A 15,996-nucleotide genomic window follows, 5' to 3' on the forward strand; every position below is an offset into this window, starting at 1 on the left:
ATTCATTTATTAATAGAAATTACTAAAAGATATAAACAGGAATATAAAACTAAAACTACAATTAAAATAACTAAAACTAAAAAACCGTTTAGGTTTTGGAATTGATCTGATACGATTGATTGCGCTTATTGATGGCTGACAAAGTGCACTGCGAATCGCGTCATTCGGCATCTCGCTCGCACTTGTTGGTGCCAGTAATGAGATTGGAATGCAATTATTGTTTATGAATCAGGGGGCCGATTTTTGAGTTTCGACCGCTCGATTTCGTGTATTTCGTTCAATAATATCTCCAGTACCCGGCATTTGAATTCTACTAATAGAATTGAAAACGAGTAGTCAATACCACTCGATCCACAATTTATATCGCTCTTATTTTTCAAATTAGCATTTTGCTGTTTTCCACCGATTTTCGTGTGATGAAATCGAACGCTGGAAATTTAAAAAATCGGCTCCCTGGTCTAAAACTCATCAGATTTTTTACCCATTAGCACCTAACTGCGCCTCGTACTTTTTATTTGAAAAACAATTTGACTATACCTATGCTTCATATGAGCAAAATAACCTCAAGAACATTTTTAAAAGTCTAAGGAGTAGTATAAGTGCAATATTATAACATTTTTAACATACCTGCGTACGTGGCGCGATCTAAAATATACCTAATGTTTTTTTTCAAAAATAGCCACCCAGTCAGATTATAGAATCATAACTCACTGCTTAGTTTATCTAACAACAGTTAAAACAAACAGCGTGGATCTACATATTTACCGTTAGTTGATATGTGGGTACCTACATATATGCCGTCATGTAGGTATATTTTAGAATCAAGATTCTGCCAAATTCCTATTGTTATTCGTACTTGCATCAGCATTCTACACTATATGTAGTATATGTAGGTACACTTGCAAGCAACTATGAATCAGAGAATACCTAGTTTCCTTAATAGGTACCTATATATATATATATATATAGGTACCTATTAAGGAAACTAGAAACTATATATATATATATATATATATATTATATATATATATATATATGCTGTATGAGAATACCATCAACTCCTCGCCATGAAAACTTCTAATGTAAATATAATATACCTACTATTATTTATTAAATAAAATTATTTGCATTGATATTAAATTAACTTAAAACCATCAACACATCGCATTTAGATACAATTTCCACGCTCGCTCACGCAAAATACCTACTAATGGAAGGTCAAGTTAACTTCTTGCCAAAAGCGAGAAGGAATCTGCGAATTATTTAGGATTTATAGTTTCAGCACGCAAACATTACTTAGTACTTAAACCAAAACCTGTACGGTACGGACTACTCCGGACTTAATAAAATATTTTCTTCTGTGTATATTCAACGATTACTCAAAATTATCTTGTATAGACATTTGTACGAGGTACTGCTTTTAGACTTGCATGGTTTAGGTAGTAAAAGAGTGTTCGGTATTTGGGCCGCAAAGTCGAGACGCGTGCGCGCCGCTTGGTGGCCGGTTATGTATACGGCATGTAGGCGGAGCGCGCGAGTCGGCGCCACGACCCGCGACTCAGCTCAGCCCGTTCTATTTCTATATCGAGAGACAGTCGCTCACTGCCGCTTTCCGCGCATCACCTCTTGCTAATTATACACAAATAAAATGTACTTTAATACCCGTAAGAGTAACAATTAAACCGCTATCTCACAGTTAAAATATACCCGGACTTACTTCTTGTTGGAATGGTGAAATGTGACGGATTTTTTAATCTCGGTGAATTATCAGTTCGTGAATAAATGAGATAATAATTTCAAGTATCGAAAATGTGGTATCAAGGAGAAGATGATGAGGACGAGGACCTCATGTGCTCGCCAGCGATCCTGGCGCGGCGCGCTTCGGAGAGCTGGATTAACGTGCCTCCCGTGGAGGTAATACCGAGTAGAAATAGGTACTTAATCTCCGTCGCGATTATTTCGCTATTGTAGCCCAAACGCGGCTTAATACTAACTACTTGGACTTAGACTATCGTCTTGTAGAGTAGTTTATTTTACCGTATTTATTCCTTCAAGAATAATTTTCAGAAAAGAAATATTACGGTCATTTCCTGATTTATACATTTAAATAAATTTTTATTCAAAGTGTGCCCAATTGTACTACGGGCTAGTTACCAATGGTTTTGAAAGATATGGGTAGTCGCTTTAGCAAAAGTAAATACCTATATAATATAGCACCCAAATAGTACAAATATGTTAATACTAGGTAGCGTAGCGGAGCAGAGACTGTTGACAAGATCGATAAGAACCAATGAAGAGTTTGCATCCATGTGTTTCAGATGTTAAGCACGCCTCAGGCGCTCCAACGCAAGAAGTCCCTCCCTGACGTGGCGGGCATGCCGCAAGCAGCCAACAGCGGCATGTCCCGCGAGGAGGTCTCCATGCTCGGCTCCGCGCGGCGCGAGGAGGTGCGCCGCATGTACGAGGAGTCGGAGAAGCTGAGAGCCAACCCTCTGCTGTACTTAGTCAGTCCACAAGTTAAGGTCAGTTATGTTCTACGAATTGTGTGGACGGAATGACATTCGCAAAATAATGTTATTTAAAAAGTCTTTACTAATAGCACCTCATTACAAAACAAACAAGCTACGCTTGTGAAAACTCAAACTTTTGGAACAAATACACTCGTATTGTGGCACTGAATGCCGCTAATACCTTCTTCTTCCTGGCGTTATCCCGGCATTTTGCCACGGCTCATGGGAGCCTGGGGTCCGCTTGACAACTAATCCCATGATTTGACGTAGGCACTAGTTTTTACGAAAGCGACTGCCATCTGACCTTCCAACCCAGAGGGGAAAATAGGCCTTATTGGGATTAGTCCGGTTTCCTCACGATGTTTTCCTTCACCGAAAAGCGACTGGCAAATATCAAATGATAATTCGTACATAAGTTCCGAAAAACTCATTGGTACGAGCCGGGGTTTGAACCCGCGACCTCCGGATTGAAAGTCGCACGCTCTTACCGCTAGGCCACCAGCGCTTGAATGCCGCTAATACCGAAGCTCGCAATTCTATTTTACTCCAAATAAGGCGATAGTTGGTCGATTTTTGATTTTTGCTGTTATAGTCCTGTACATACATAGTAGCAACATAGAGCTAGTAACTTTCAAACTTTAATTAATTAACAAAAATTAATTAATACTCGGAGCAGTTACGCTACGTCTTACGTAGGCGAACAACGCGCGAACGCGGCGCGGCGCGGCGCGGCGAAATCAATCCTTTGATGCCCATAGAAGTGTCCTACGTAAGCGATCTCGTTGCGAACGCGGTGCGGCGCGATTTGCACGCGAATGTCAGGCGGCGCGGCGCGGCGCGGCGCGGCGGCGGCCGCTTTCGCCGCGCCGCGCCGCGCCGCGTTCGCGCGTTGTTCGCCTACGTAAGACGTAGCGTTAGCATTATGCGCGATGATTGTATTGACCGGATTGGAGTATCTAATCTTAGTAAAATGTGTGTATTATTTGCAGGACTGGTTCTCGCGGCAGCAGCTGGTGATCCTGGTGTTGTTCATCAACATCTCGCTGGGCATCATGTTCTTCAAGCTGCTCACGTAGCGGCGGTGGCGGCGCCTCGCGCCCTCTCCTCAGCGCATATGCGACCATTGTATAAATGTGTAACACATTTTCAAAGTTACCGAAAAATAGCCAAACATTTAATGTTCAAAAGTGTATACATTTTATTACCTACCCGAGCCTTAATTTGATACGAGATTTTGAAACATCTGAAATGAATACGTATTTACTTGTAGTCAATAAGGACTTCGGTTTGCTAGTGTATTTTCTTTGACGTTGTGTAAGTGTAGTACGCGAGCGGGCGGGCCGGCCGGGCCGGGGCCCCGCGGCGCCGTCCTCCGGCCCGCGGCGTGAGGTCCACAGTCGGGGAACTTGGACTTGGTATACTAAGGAGCACGAGATTATATACGTACGAGTACTTAATCTTTTTCAGCCTGCATATTGTAGGTTTTAGTAATCTTCTATAGTGACTGTATGCTTAAAACTATTGTAAAGAGAACAATTTTAATTATTATTATATCTACATTAAAGACAAGTGACAGTTATAAAACAAATAGACATTCTCCACGCATATATGCTTTACAAATCTGAATTTACTGAACTGGATCGCTAAGTAAGAATACGTTTTTTTATAGATCAACTCTTTACATTTATCCGACTAATTGATAATGTAATCCCAAATTTTAAAATCGACTATACAATTTATGACTAGTGAAATTATAAACGTGGTGCTTTCATAAAACTATGTGCCCTATATTGATAATGATGCTAAATTCAATTTTATTATACCTCGAAAGGTAATCTGAAAATATCTCTTGGTAACCAGAAAGCAGTCCAAAGGGTTGTTAGTTCACGTACAATTAATGTAACCTGAGTGATTGTTAAAGCACAAATTATACTAAGTACCTACTTACCAACTTGGAAAATGTAAATAATAAATTATTAAACTTTTTAGATTAAAAACAGATTTAAATATATTATTTTGCTTGTTATGATATTCTGGAAGTAATGTTACCTTTATGAGCTTTTTTGTTGTAAAACTATCCTTTTAGAGATTTTAACTTTTATGTTAACTAGTTAAATTATATATAAAAAGTAAGCCTTTACTTTCTATGTATATGACGTCAATTCTCGAAAATTTGTATAGATAGGTACGTATATTGTGTAAAATGTTGTTCCCTCGTTTCTGTGAGAAGGGGCAAGTGTGCGCATATGAGCACGCATGGGTGCGTGCGCGAGAGACTGTTGAGGGTTATCGGCTACCGAACTAACTTTTATCACGTACGCAAAACATATGCCCTTTTCACACATAGTTGATTAGAAAAGGGCACATAGGTACTTTGCGGCCGTGGTAAACGCTAGCTTAAGGCGGTCTGGTTACGTTGCGTTTTTTTACAATACAACGAATATGTATGGAGAACATTCGTTGTAATTCGTTTCAAGAATAAACAACTTCGTAAGACAAATTTCACGTTTTCATTATTGTGTAAAAATATAAGTTATATCTCTAAGAATTTAAAATACTTGTATCAATTTTATCTACGTTTCACAAATAAAATATTTTAACAAAAATGCATTAATTATTTGCTGCATGATATTCCTATACTGTTATAATTAGAAATATTGCTCTTTATACCAATATGGAAATTGATTCACTGACCATGACGACACGTGTATTTACTTATATGAACAATGCGTCAACGGTTGTACGATATAATTTTATTACGACTTGAAAAATGTTACTATCGGCTCGATTCGGAAAATAAATTAGAGACTCACTAGATATGAAATAAGTAACGATATGTGACTTTCCACTGCAAAAGGTACCTTATGGCGGCTGGCGCCGCGATTCGGAAAATGAATTAGGGATTAACTAGATATGAAATAGTGAAGATATGTGACGTTCCACGGAAAAGGTACCTTATGCCTGCCGGCGCTTACGTTGCATAGCGCCGCAATAATATTGGAGCGGCGTTAATAATAGCGTAAGCGCCAACCGCCATAAGGTACCGTTATCCGTGGGACGTCACATAAATATCTGCACTATATCGTATCTAACTAGAATAGTATTTATTTGAATTCACCAGTACGAATTAGTGCACTGAATTAGAGATTAGTTAATCTCTAATTCAGTGCACTAATTCGTACTGGTGAATTCAAATAAATACTATTTACAGTACATATCGTAACCTCGTTTTCTGGTTTTGCGTCTAACAGGCTGATCCTTGCACTAGGCCTTGCTCCATAAACTCTCAGGTTAATCCTCAGTTGTCCTTGGTCTGAACTTACTAAGTACGTAGGTACAGTCCGTTATTTTATTGTGCGTGTTTTAAAATTTGTAAATACCGATACAATAGTGAAACTTGTTATGGCATAGCATTATGTACCTATTGTTAGTAATGTTTATTTACTATGTTTACATACTATTAGTGTAGGTAAGTACTATACTAGTAGGTGTACCTACTGTAAATGCCCACAAAATTGCCGTTATGTATGTGCGTATCTTATCAATAACCAAAAATAAGATGATGGCATCGTTAATAAGTACTGGCGATTCTCTTAGGACTATTTATCTACAGGATACCGAAAAAAGTGCCCAAGGTGGTCGTTGGCGAATCCATTCAGAACAATCATTCAACATATTTTTAATCTAACGTTATTATGTTATAGTGAATGAACTATGACATCAAACGAAACTTTATCGACAGTTTTGCTTTTTCTCATGATATACGCTGTATTCGTTTTTACAGGTAACTACTAAAGTAAAGTATAAGGATTGACCTGATTTAATTATGGCATGCCCCATTTAGTCGAATTTAAATTATGCTCGTAAGTGAAATACAAACTATACGTTGATCAATTAGATTAATACTATATGGCTTCTTCGGCACTAGTCGCCTAATAACTTGACGCGAAAGGACGTTTCGTTCCGTTTGTGCACATAGTATATTTTATTTATAGTGAACTAATAACAAGATGACGAAACATTCTAAGTCTGGATCGGAAAACCGTTCTCAAGATAAAGTTACGGTAATCGATACTTCATATGTACCTAAATTAAATATCATAAAACATGTAAAGTGTAAATAATTAAAATAAAATATTAGAAACTATATGTAGTCTGTAAAATACATAATTAAACGGTTGATAATTAAGTTAATTATATATTATTAAGTTAAATTTCAATAAATGAAAACTTTTAAATAAGTGCAATCTTGTTACTTAACTATAACGTTATAGGTAGTATAGGTACAAAGCGCTTTTTAACAATTTAGCACAAAAACCTCATGTGGAATTTTTATAACTGACTCTAAATAACAAAGATCTGCTCTGGGACATTGTATCAGTTGACCCACCGAGTGATTAATGAGTTATCCTATTCATTATTTGCACCTGTTAAAGTTCAATGACATACATATAGCAAAGTTTAAAAATAAATTTATATTTAACACCAGAACCCCGAAACAAGTGAAGACGCAATCGACCTAGATGACTTGTTGCCGAAAATCGGCGAGTTTGGTATTTACCAGAAGTTGCTACTGTGGCTGGTGTGCTTGCCGGCGTGCCTGCCGTGCGGGTTCTGCGCGTTCAACCAGCTGTTCATGACGGACGTGCCGGACCACTGGTGCAGGGTCCCCGAATTACAAAACATCTCGGAAACATATCGAAAAACACTGTCAATACCTAAAAAGGTAGGTGCCCTATCCGCGATTAGTGAATAAAGATATGGTTGAAGAATACTTCTAATATTTATAAACAGGAATAAATGTCATATTGTCATATATGTACTAAGAAAAAATGACCAAGGCCTCCAGTGTCCCAGACTGGATTCGAACCAGCGTCCTCTACTATCGCGGCAGGTGCCTGTGACATTCGGCCACGGGGCCACAGCGGCATAGGTCGAATTTTTCCAAGTATACGAGTATATGCACTTGTTATTGAAGGTTTATGGCGCCCCTAATAATTATTTAATTTGTTCTAATACTTCTAATACTTTTTTTTATTTGTAAATATCAATATTATTATTAAATATGTGTAAATAGTTGTTAGAGTTTTAATGTTTAGTTTAATTATATGTTAATACTATTATTTTTGTTAATAAACTTATACTCGTACATCTAATAGTACGAGTAGGTACCTACTTCTAATATTAAATTTATTTATTTAGCAAACTTATGATGTTGAAATGTTTTAGGCGGACAACATCACATACGAAAAATGTATGCGATATTCAGTTAACTGGACAAAACTTATAGAATCTGGAAATACTTTAGAGCCCAACCGTAGTTGGCCCACAGAACCATGTTTAGACGGCTATGAGTATGATACATCAGAGGTGATATCTTCTATTGTCATTGATGTAAGTACATATATTGTAATTGTAAGTATACAGCACTGCTCCGTCTCCCTGTGCTATAATAAGTACATTACGTAACTATAGGTACTATATAATATTTTAAACTTTCGCGTTTTGAATACATATTAACTCATATTCCACCATATTACCAGTGAAACCTGTGTCGAAACGTCGGTAAATAAAGGTAATTGAATATAATTCGCGTTAGACCCGTCTATAATATAGGTACTATGTCGAAAATTTAAAGGGTCATATGGGAGTTAATATTACCTACTGTAAAACGTTGCACGATACAAGTGCGAATAGGTAATTCGCAATTCGTGTCGATTTAACACTGCCTTCGGCCACTCGTTGCGAATTTCCTATTTTACGCACTTGTATCCTAAATAACTATTTTATTATTGCAGTTCAACCTCGTTTGCGAATACGACGTTTATCCAACACTCGGACTAGTCGCCTTAAACGTAGGAGGGCCAATAGGCGTATACGGTTTTGGGTTACTGAACGACCGAATCGGACGGAAGAAGTCTTTCTTCACCTGCCTGACCACCCTGCTCGTTGGAAGCATCACCACTGCCTACGCTCACGAGTACTGGGTGTGGGTATTGGCGCGAGTTATAGTGGGCTTGACTATTCCCGCAGTGTACCAAATACCGTTTATTATTTGTAAGTTTGTTTTGTTACCTTACTTGTAAATTTGGACACTTTGCAATGGCATATACGTTGCTTACTTAATTGTAGTAAAAAACCGGACAAGTGCGAGTCGAACTCGCCCACCGAGGGTTCCGTACTTTTTAGTATTTGTTGTTATAGCGGCAACAGAAATACATCATCTGTGAAAATTTCAACTGCCTAGCTATCACGGTTCGTGCGATACAGCCTGGTGACAGACGGACGGACGAACGAACGGACGGACGGATGGACGGACGGACAGCGGAGTCTTAGTAATAGGGTCCCGTTTTACCCTTTGGGTACGGAACCCTAAAAATTAAGAAAATACATTTTCACACAAATACTTAGGTACCCATTTACTCATACTAATTTTCATCGCTTTAAGGTGTAGCATAATCGATTTATACATTAGGTACAATCCCATATCAAAGTCGATGAGAGAAATTTTTTAATATTATATATACTTAAATATATCTACTAAGTAGGTAACTGCCTATAATTTGTTTCAGCTCTCGAATTAGCCGGTCCCAACTATAGGTCATTTGTGACAGTCATGACCTGCATATTCTACACTTTGGGGCTGATTCTTCTATCCGTAGTAACATATTTCCTACGAGACTGGCGCTCACTAGCCCTGGCTACCTCAGTGCCCTTTCTATTTTATTACTTGTACTGGTTTGTGTTACCAGAGTCTCCCAGATGGTTACTAATGAGAGAACGGTTTGAAGAGGCGAACGATATACTTAAAACAATAGCCAGGGTCAATGGTAAGCAAATGCCTGTGGAATATACTGAGAGACTTCAAAAACAAGTTCTAGAGCAAAAACAAATAGGGAAGAAGGAAGTTAAAGTGGCTAGCGTGTTTGCTCTGTGTCGGACGCCTAACATGCGATTAAAAACATTGTTGATCACTTTAAACTGGTGTGCTTCGGAGATGGTATATGTTGGTTTAAGTTACTATGGACCGGCCATAGGCAGCAACCAGTACATGAGCTTCTTTTTATCTTCGGCTGTGGAGATACCGAGCTATTTGGTTTGCTGGGTTCTCATGGATAGGATCGGTCGGAGGTGGCCTCTCTGTTTATCCATGGTCATAAGTGGATTCTTTTGTATAGCTACAGTGTTATTGCCGAGTGGTAAGTTTAATATTATTGTCGTTGTAAACTTTGTACCTATAGAATACAACTAATTTAATTTTTATACAGGGTGAAATTTAAATCACTGGCCATATTCATTCCCGGCACTAGGATACACTTAAGGAATCTATTTAGCGAAAAAAAAGAGTACTTTATTTTTTAATTTTCATTTTTGAATTTTTAAATATTTTCCACGAGTCGTGGTCACCCTATTACCACAAATGTAAACAAACCTAATAGTAGGTTTTAACAACAACATCAGCAAAACCCTTATCTGACCTTCACTAAACCTTATAATCGTTGCAATAGGGTCCACCCAGTTAGTGTTGGCGATGGTAGGCAGGTTTATCAATTTCGAGGGTAGTCTAAACTAAACCATTCCGCGCTAGCGGTAAACATAACGGTAAGCATAAATGGTCACTCGTCACTCGCCAACCTTAAAATAATAATCGCGCGCGTACTAAGGTAAAAAAAAAATGTTTTCGAACCGGGAAGTGGTGGTTTACGAAGTGGTACGGTGTTATTTATTAAGTGGTGAGTGTTTACATGGTGCACAAAGATTATACGAAATGGAATCCGTTCCACGCCTTCGCAGACAAGGATTGAATCCAAGAGTACCATCTCGTGGGACTTTCGTTAATTGCGTCGATTTTTAATCAAATGTACGTAAGTTGATTCAATTTTTTAAATACGCCTGAATGCAAAGATTCCTGACTTAGTTTTTACTCATTGTTTTTAAGCCACGGACATTTTGTTAATAATCATTAGTCAGAAATAACATTTTAGATTAAAAATGGGTTGCCTTTGCATTTTGACGGTTCTAAGCCCGTTAATATGAAAGGAAAAATTAGCAACTTATGTAGGTAATCTCGCTGCAATAGGGTCCATAATTGGTGACGCGAGTGCAAACAGCGGGAGGGGCGGGGTGTCAATGACCTTAACTGATAAGAGAGAAGCGGGTGTAGTGGGTAGTTGTCGGTTCACCATAACGTACGAGGTTTTTAGGGCAACTTGATGATGAGTTATTTCGAAAAAAATGTACTGAGCGGTATTAAAAGAAAAAACACGTGTTTAATATTTTTTCGAGTTCTTTCGGTTGTTTTAATTTGGCCAGTGAATTAAATTTCACCCTGTATACACACAATAGTGAAATTTATTAGAATGTGCTTATTGTGGTACGTAACCTTTGTTGGCTATAGCAGATTTGTGGCCAAAGGGGTTCCTCTGCGTAATTTATTTCGTAGAGCGCTACGCCGTAGCGCGTAGCAGGGCCCAGTTTTATAAAGTTACAAGTTACAGGTTACAAGTGTACAGGCTACAGGCACCTGTAATGCACTGTGAACGGCTACAGGTGTTTTATAAATACACATAGATAATTACAGTTGTAAAGAACCACGGTCAATCTCGATTACATGTGAAATCTACAAGTGTGAAGGACATCACTATTTAAAAAAAAACGTTTGTCATAGATACTCGGTGTTCTACTAAATGCTGTGTTATTGTTTGCTTTAAAACATTAAGGTAAAGGGCCCCTGTTTCGGCAGGTTAAGGCTCTTGAGAGTGAGTTGAGAGTTTGTGTATTTTTTTAAAATATTACTAAGCATATCATTACCTTGAAAGCTTTTGAATATGTTATATTAGTTCTTTGTTAATAATTTAATGTATAAACTGTAGGGTTTTAGTTGAAACTTTTTTTTATATGAATTTTTTCGTGAACCTCTTATTTGGCTCCCATTTCGTGATACAAATTTAGGTCAGCTCCTAAATTCGTGAATTCGTGTCCCCTGTTTCGGCATAAAGTTTTCTTAGAGTAATTGGTGATAAATTGATAATTTGCTGATAATCATTTTAAATATTTAACGGTCTTACCTACTTACGAATAATTGTAAGGTCAAATAAATAATAATAATAAAAAAAAAGGTTAAATTGAGAGCTAGCTTAAAGTTTTTTGTACTCGTCGACTTTAATGGTTGAATTAAGACTTAGGTAAACCATATGGGTACTTTAATACTTAATTAAAAGTCATACTATTTAATTTATTTTATTTTATTTATTTTATTTTATTTTAAATAAAAAAAAAATATATAGAATTTAAAAAAAATAAAAAATAATAAAAAATAATAATTATTTACATAAAATAATTTACTATCTTATACGTTAAAAATAAACATACACAAAAATAAATCAAATTTCAATAATAAATAAAATTGTGCTAGTAGTTAATATGAGAATACGTGGAACATACCTTAAAATTTTTAACTCGGGTCACATTCAAACTCGTTTTATGAGAATTCTAGTGAAAAAAACATATACCGAATTTCGCTCATACGAAACTTCATGAAATACATTAATTGTTTTCTAATTTATTTTTTTAATTATCTTTGTTGTTATATTTAAAAACAAGCACTCAAAATGTGTCTAGAAAATCCTTGATTCGTTAGTGGCACGAAATAGGAGACACATGTAAGATAAAATGACCGCTATTTCGTGAGTCGATTTATTGCAATTTTAAGTTATTTCTATGCATATATTCAATCTTTTTTCTTATCAAATCAATTACCAAGGAACCCACAGAAACACTCCCAAAAACTTTTATTCGAATGGGTTTAGCTTTTCCTTCCTATAAGCTTAACAAGTGAGAGCGCGCACCTTACGCCTAAAAAAAGTGCACGCATACAACACAGCTATTCGCGGCCGTCTAACTGTTTCGACCGTCGTATTACTCTTAGTTTAATCACTAAAATATTGGTTATCATTTTATTGAAGAGATTAAATAATACAGATTTTTTTCATATGTATAATTTGAATAAAAGATATTTGAATTCCTTATTATTTGCGCCAGAAAAAAAACTAACGAAATAACGTACTAACACGAACTTGGGGCCGTTTACCTTAATTACTGGAAAAATGGCCAGAAATGAAGGAAAAATCGAGTGGTTGAGAGCGGTGTTCGATGCCAAGGATATACTTTTTAGGCCGTTTTCAGATTCAGATTAAGTTAGATTTAATGAAATATTTACCTAATAAGTAAATAAGTACTGTTTCACATTACATTAAAATGTATCGTTTCGGTAGCGGCTCAAAGATAAGTACCTACGCTGTGTATCGTATAAATTATGAATAGTACACTTTGCCATAATGTGAATGCACTATACCGTAGGTACTTAAAAAAAGAGACGACGAGACGAGAATGCTAATAAATCAACGACAACTATCGGCACTAATCCCTTTCCGTCCTAGTAGATAAAATAAAACGAATCATCAATAAAATCAATATCAAACATATTGTCACTTTATTTCTTATTTACTATATATTTCAGATACATTAACAAAAACTGATAGGTCAGTGCATGGAAAAGTATGCATGCCCTGGCACAATCGTTGGCGTTGGTGCCTAATAATAGAGTAAAGTTTAAAATCTCTCAGAAAACAAATAATTTTAATTAAAATTAAGAATTATGAGCGAAAGAGCGAATCACTGAGACACTACAAGTAGCTGCTGTTGTGCTGTTACAGGACTCAAGACGTATGTAAGTTTTTGTTACAAGTGTACCAATCTACACTTGTAATTTACAATATTTTTATAAAACGCTTGTTCGATTATGAGTTTAAAACTATTAAACTCCCATATTTTCGTCTATGGTTGAGCTACAGGCACTTGTACCTGTAACCTGTAAAATTGTAACACAACACTTTTATAAAACGCAAATTGTAAAAAACGGAGCAAGTGTTGCCAGTAAACGCCTGTAAACTTGTAACCTGTAACTTTATAAAACTGGGCCCAGGTCTTCCCGCTTGCTAGCAACTTCGTATTCGTAACGATCTGCCCCAACCTGCGTAAACGTCGAGCGCAGAGCCTACCTATAACTTTGATATTCCTTACGCTCATTATCATTTTTTACTAGAATTGCCCACAATATAGGTAATAAAAAAAATAGTAACCACGGAATTTTTCCAGATGCTCAAACGGCAACCTTGATCCTGTACTTAATATCCAAGTGTTTCATATCCGCCTCCTTCCTGATAATATACCCGTACGCCGGAGAGCTGTACCCGACCGAGCTTCGCGGCGTGGGCATTGGCACCTCTGCCTACATAGGCGGCTTGGGACTCATTGTCATACCTTTTATAAACTACTTGGTAAGAAAAGTATTTCAAACTTCGTCACGCGCTCATCTGATACTTGGTACATATCAACTTGTTCAACTCCCATACTCCATACTCTTATCACTTCATCGAGGGAACGAACTAAGCGAATTAAAAAAAAATCTTTGGGCGCAGTTTTTTTTTTAATAAATAATTGATTGATTTATGTAAAGTGAGGTTTAGGTTTTAAGTTACTTTCCCTCCATGGTCCAATAATTTTTACCACCCTGTATAAAAGTGGATACTCATGTCATGTTAGGGGACTGACTGTACCAACTAGGCTACAAATAAACTTTCCTTTGTAGGGTTCGAGTAATCTCGTGTTGCCACTAGTAGTTATGGGAGCACTATCGGTCGTGGGAGGTTTGACGGCCCTGCGTCTGCCGGAGACACTCAATACCCCACTACCTCAAACCGCTGAAGAAGGAGAAGAATTCGGTAAAGATTGGAGCTACAAGGACTGTATGGTCTGCGGAGAGCAAAGGTAACTAACCATAGAGTAGGTATTTATAGAGAAATTCAATATTATATCTTGGTACCTAGAAAACTACAAGTTACAAAATTAGAAAGTTAAAATTGTACTGGGGACAAATTCGACATGTACAACTGTCAGATTTCGCATCCACGTCAAATCAACAGTTGATTTTATTGCATACTGAGTGTTGATTCCATCAACGGTGGATAATATCATTTGGTACATGAACCAAAACTCAACTCTAAACTAAGGGTGGTTCGGTTTGGTTTGCTTGTCACCCTAACTGTGGATTGTTAATGTCAAATTTTGACATTGTACGTATTCGAGAACTTATGATTTTTCCCACATCAACGAGAGATCAACACGATACGTCAAAGGTCGCTTGTCGAATAGGGGTCCTTGTCATACGTATAACGCACACTTATCCGCATCCGAACAGCATCGCATTGCCTCGGTCGGAGACTAAGGAAGTGATGCTGTTTAGTACCAGGGTGGGATCGCTGGTTTGGGGGCAAGCAGCTTTCATCAAGTGGTCATTTCGTTCCCTCGGACCTATTGTTTAACTGAAAAAAATACTTGATTACTGTTACAGGACTGTGGCTGGATCAGAATCCTATGAAAACCTCGACCAAATGGAACTAACGCAAGCACCATTAATGGAGGAACAGGACCAAGTACCCGAACTACTGTCTCGGAGACGGAGCTCCATGCGCAAACTAACAAGGCAAAACAGCATTTTGGAAACGCAGAGAGACATCGATGGAAACATGAGAATGACTTATTGGTTTTAAATTAAAACAACGTAGGACCACAGATTAATAAATAGTTACTACGTAAATAGTTACTACGTAGGACACACTTAAATGCGCAAAACTTTTTTTTATTTAACTGTACCAAGCGTAAGTACTTAAGGTACTTGCATACGCAATGTATCCGAGTTTGTATTTACCTAGTACCTGTAATATGTGCCGAGTCGAGCCCGAGTGAAGATTAGACATAGGTGATTGTTAATTCTGCCTATTCCTTGGAAGGGGTTACAAATTCTAGACTTTTTTGCACTCCAAAAGCTAATTTGCAATTATTCAAACCCAGTCAACCAGGGGGACTAGAATCAGACCAAGCTAAGTTGGCAGCGATTTTGATAACACAGACTGTGCAAGTGTTATTTTAAACATCAAATTTCTATTGAATTATAATTTAATAAACACTTTCACAGCCTGTGCTATCAAAATCGTTGCCAACTTAGCTTGGTCTGACTCTAAATTCATTGGTTTTCATGTTATTCGAGATGTAAATTTAATGGCTCCTCTACACCATCGGCAATGATGGTCCATTACAGAATGGGTGGCGACTCCATCGTATGGTCGTGCGCGCAATCGTGTCCGTCACTTCCTTTGATGTTAGCCCGAAAACCAACAGAATGGCAATTACGCTCCATCATCACCGATCATAGGCCAGCAGCAGCATTGCAGGCCATTAAAGCCTCCACACGATAGGGATCACCTGCAATTTCCCAATGCCCATCAGGCCAATAGTGTAGAGGTACCATAAGAGAATGAAAGTAGGTATTAATTTTAAGGTATTGACAAACTTGAGGCCGAGGGATGGAAAAAGAGACAATTTCTGACGAGGTACTTGGCTTCCATAGAGAGGCTTACCGAGACCT

The 15,996-nt window shown here is 37.5% G+C and overlaps 2 protein-coding genes across 2 annotated transcripts; both read left to right on the plus strand.

Annotated features, from left to right (window-relative positions):
- The first annotated feature begins 1,452 nt into the window (after window positions 1–1,452).
- On the plus strand, window positions 1,453–5,116 carry LOC134663810 (uncharacterized). The gene is made up of 3 exons (XM_063520318.1): window positions 1,453–1,914; window positions 2,319–2,522; window positions 3,500–5,116. The coding sequence occupies exons 1-3, from the start codon at window positions 1,810–1,812 to the stop codon at window positions 3,584–3,586; spliced, it is 396 nt and encodes a 131-aa protein (XP_063376388.1). The 5' UTR covers window positions 1,453–1,809; the 3' UTR covers window positions 3,587–5,116.
- Window positions 5,117–6,447: 1,331 nt separating this feature from the next.
- Window positions 6,448–15,133, plus strand: LOC134663795 (carcinine transporter). Its single transcript, XM_063520297.1, has 8 exons — window positions 6,448–6,574; window positions 7,000–7,236; window positions 7,740–7,904; window positions 8,309–8,567; window positions 9,083–9,709; window positions 13,668–13,849; window positions 14,161–14,339; window positions 14,923–15,133. Exons 1-8 carry the CDS (start codon window positions 6,521–6,523, stop codon window positions 15,119–15,121), a joined length of 1,902 nt encoding a protein of 633 aa, XP_063376367.1. The 5' UTR covers window positions 6,448–6,520; the 3' UTR covers window positions 15,122–15,133.
- Window positions 15,134–15,996: the final 863 nt, after the last annotated feature.

Source organism: Cydia fagiglandana, chromosome 4, assembly GCF_963556715.1.
Source record: "Cydia fagiglandana chromosome 4, ilCydFagi1.1, whole genome shotgun sequence".
Taxonomy (NCBI): Eukaryota; Metazoa; Arthropoda; class Insecta; order Lepidoptera; family Tortricidae; genus Cydia; species Cydia fagiglandana.

Excerpts from the sequence above, each read along its gene's own strand:
- LOC134663810 (XM_063520318.1), top strand. The coding sequence starts at position 1,810 with ATGTGGTATCAAGGAGAAGATGATGAGGACGAGGACCTCATGTGCTCG. Across the intron at positions 1,915-2,318 it reads TTAACGTGCCTCCCGTGGAG|ATGTTAAGCACGCCTCAGGC; the intron begins GTAATACCGAGT and ends CATGTGTTTCAG. Across the intron at positions 2,523-3,499 it reads TAGTCAGTCCACAAGTTAAG|GACTGGTTCTCGCGGCAGCA; the intron begins GTCAGTTATGTT and ends TATTATTTGCAG.
- LOC134663795 (XM_063520297.1), top strand. The coding sequence starts at position 6,521 with ATGACGAAACATTCTAAGTCTGGATCGGAAAACCGTTCTCAAGATAAA. Across the intron at positions 7,237-7,739 it reads CACTGTCAATACCTAAAAAG|GCGGACAACATCACATACGA; the intron begins GTAGGTGCCCTA and ends GAAATGTTTTAG. Across the intron at positions 14,340-14,922 it reads ATGGTCTGCGGAGAGCAAAG|GACTGTGGCTGGATCAGAAT; the intron begins GTAACTAACCAT and ends TTACTGTTACAG.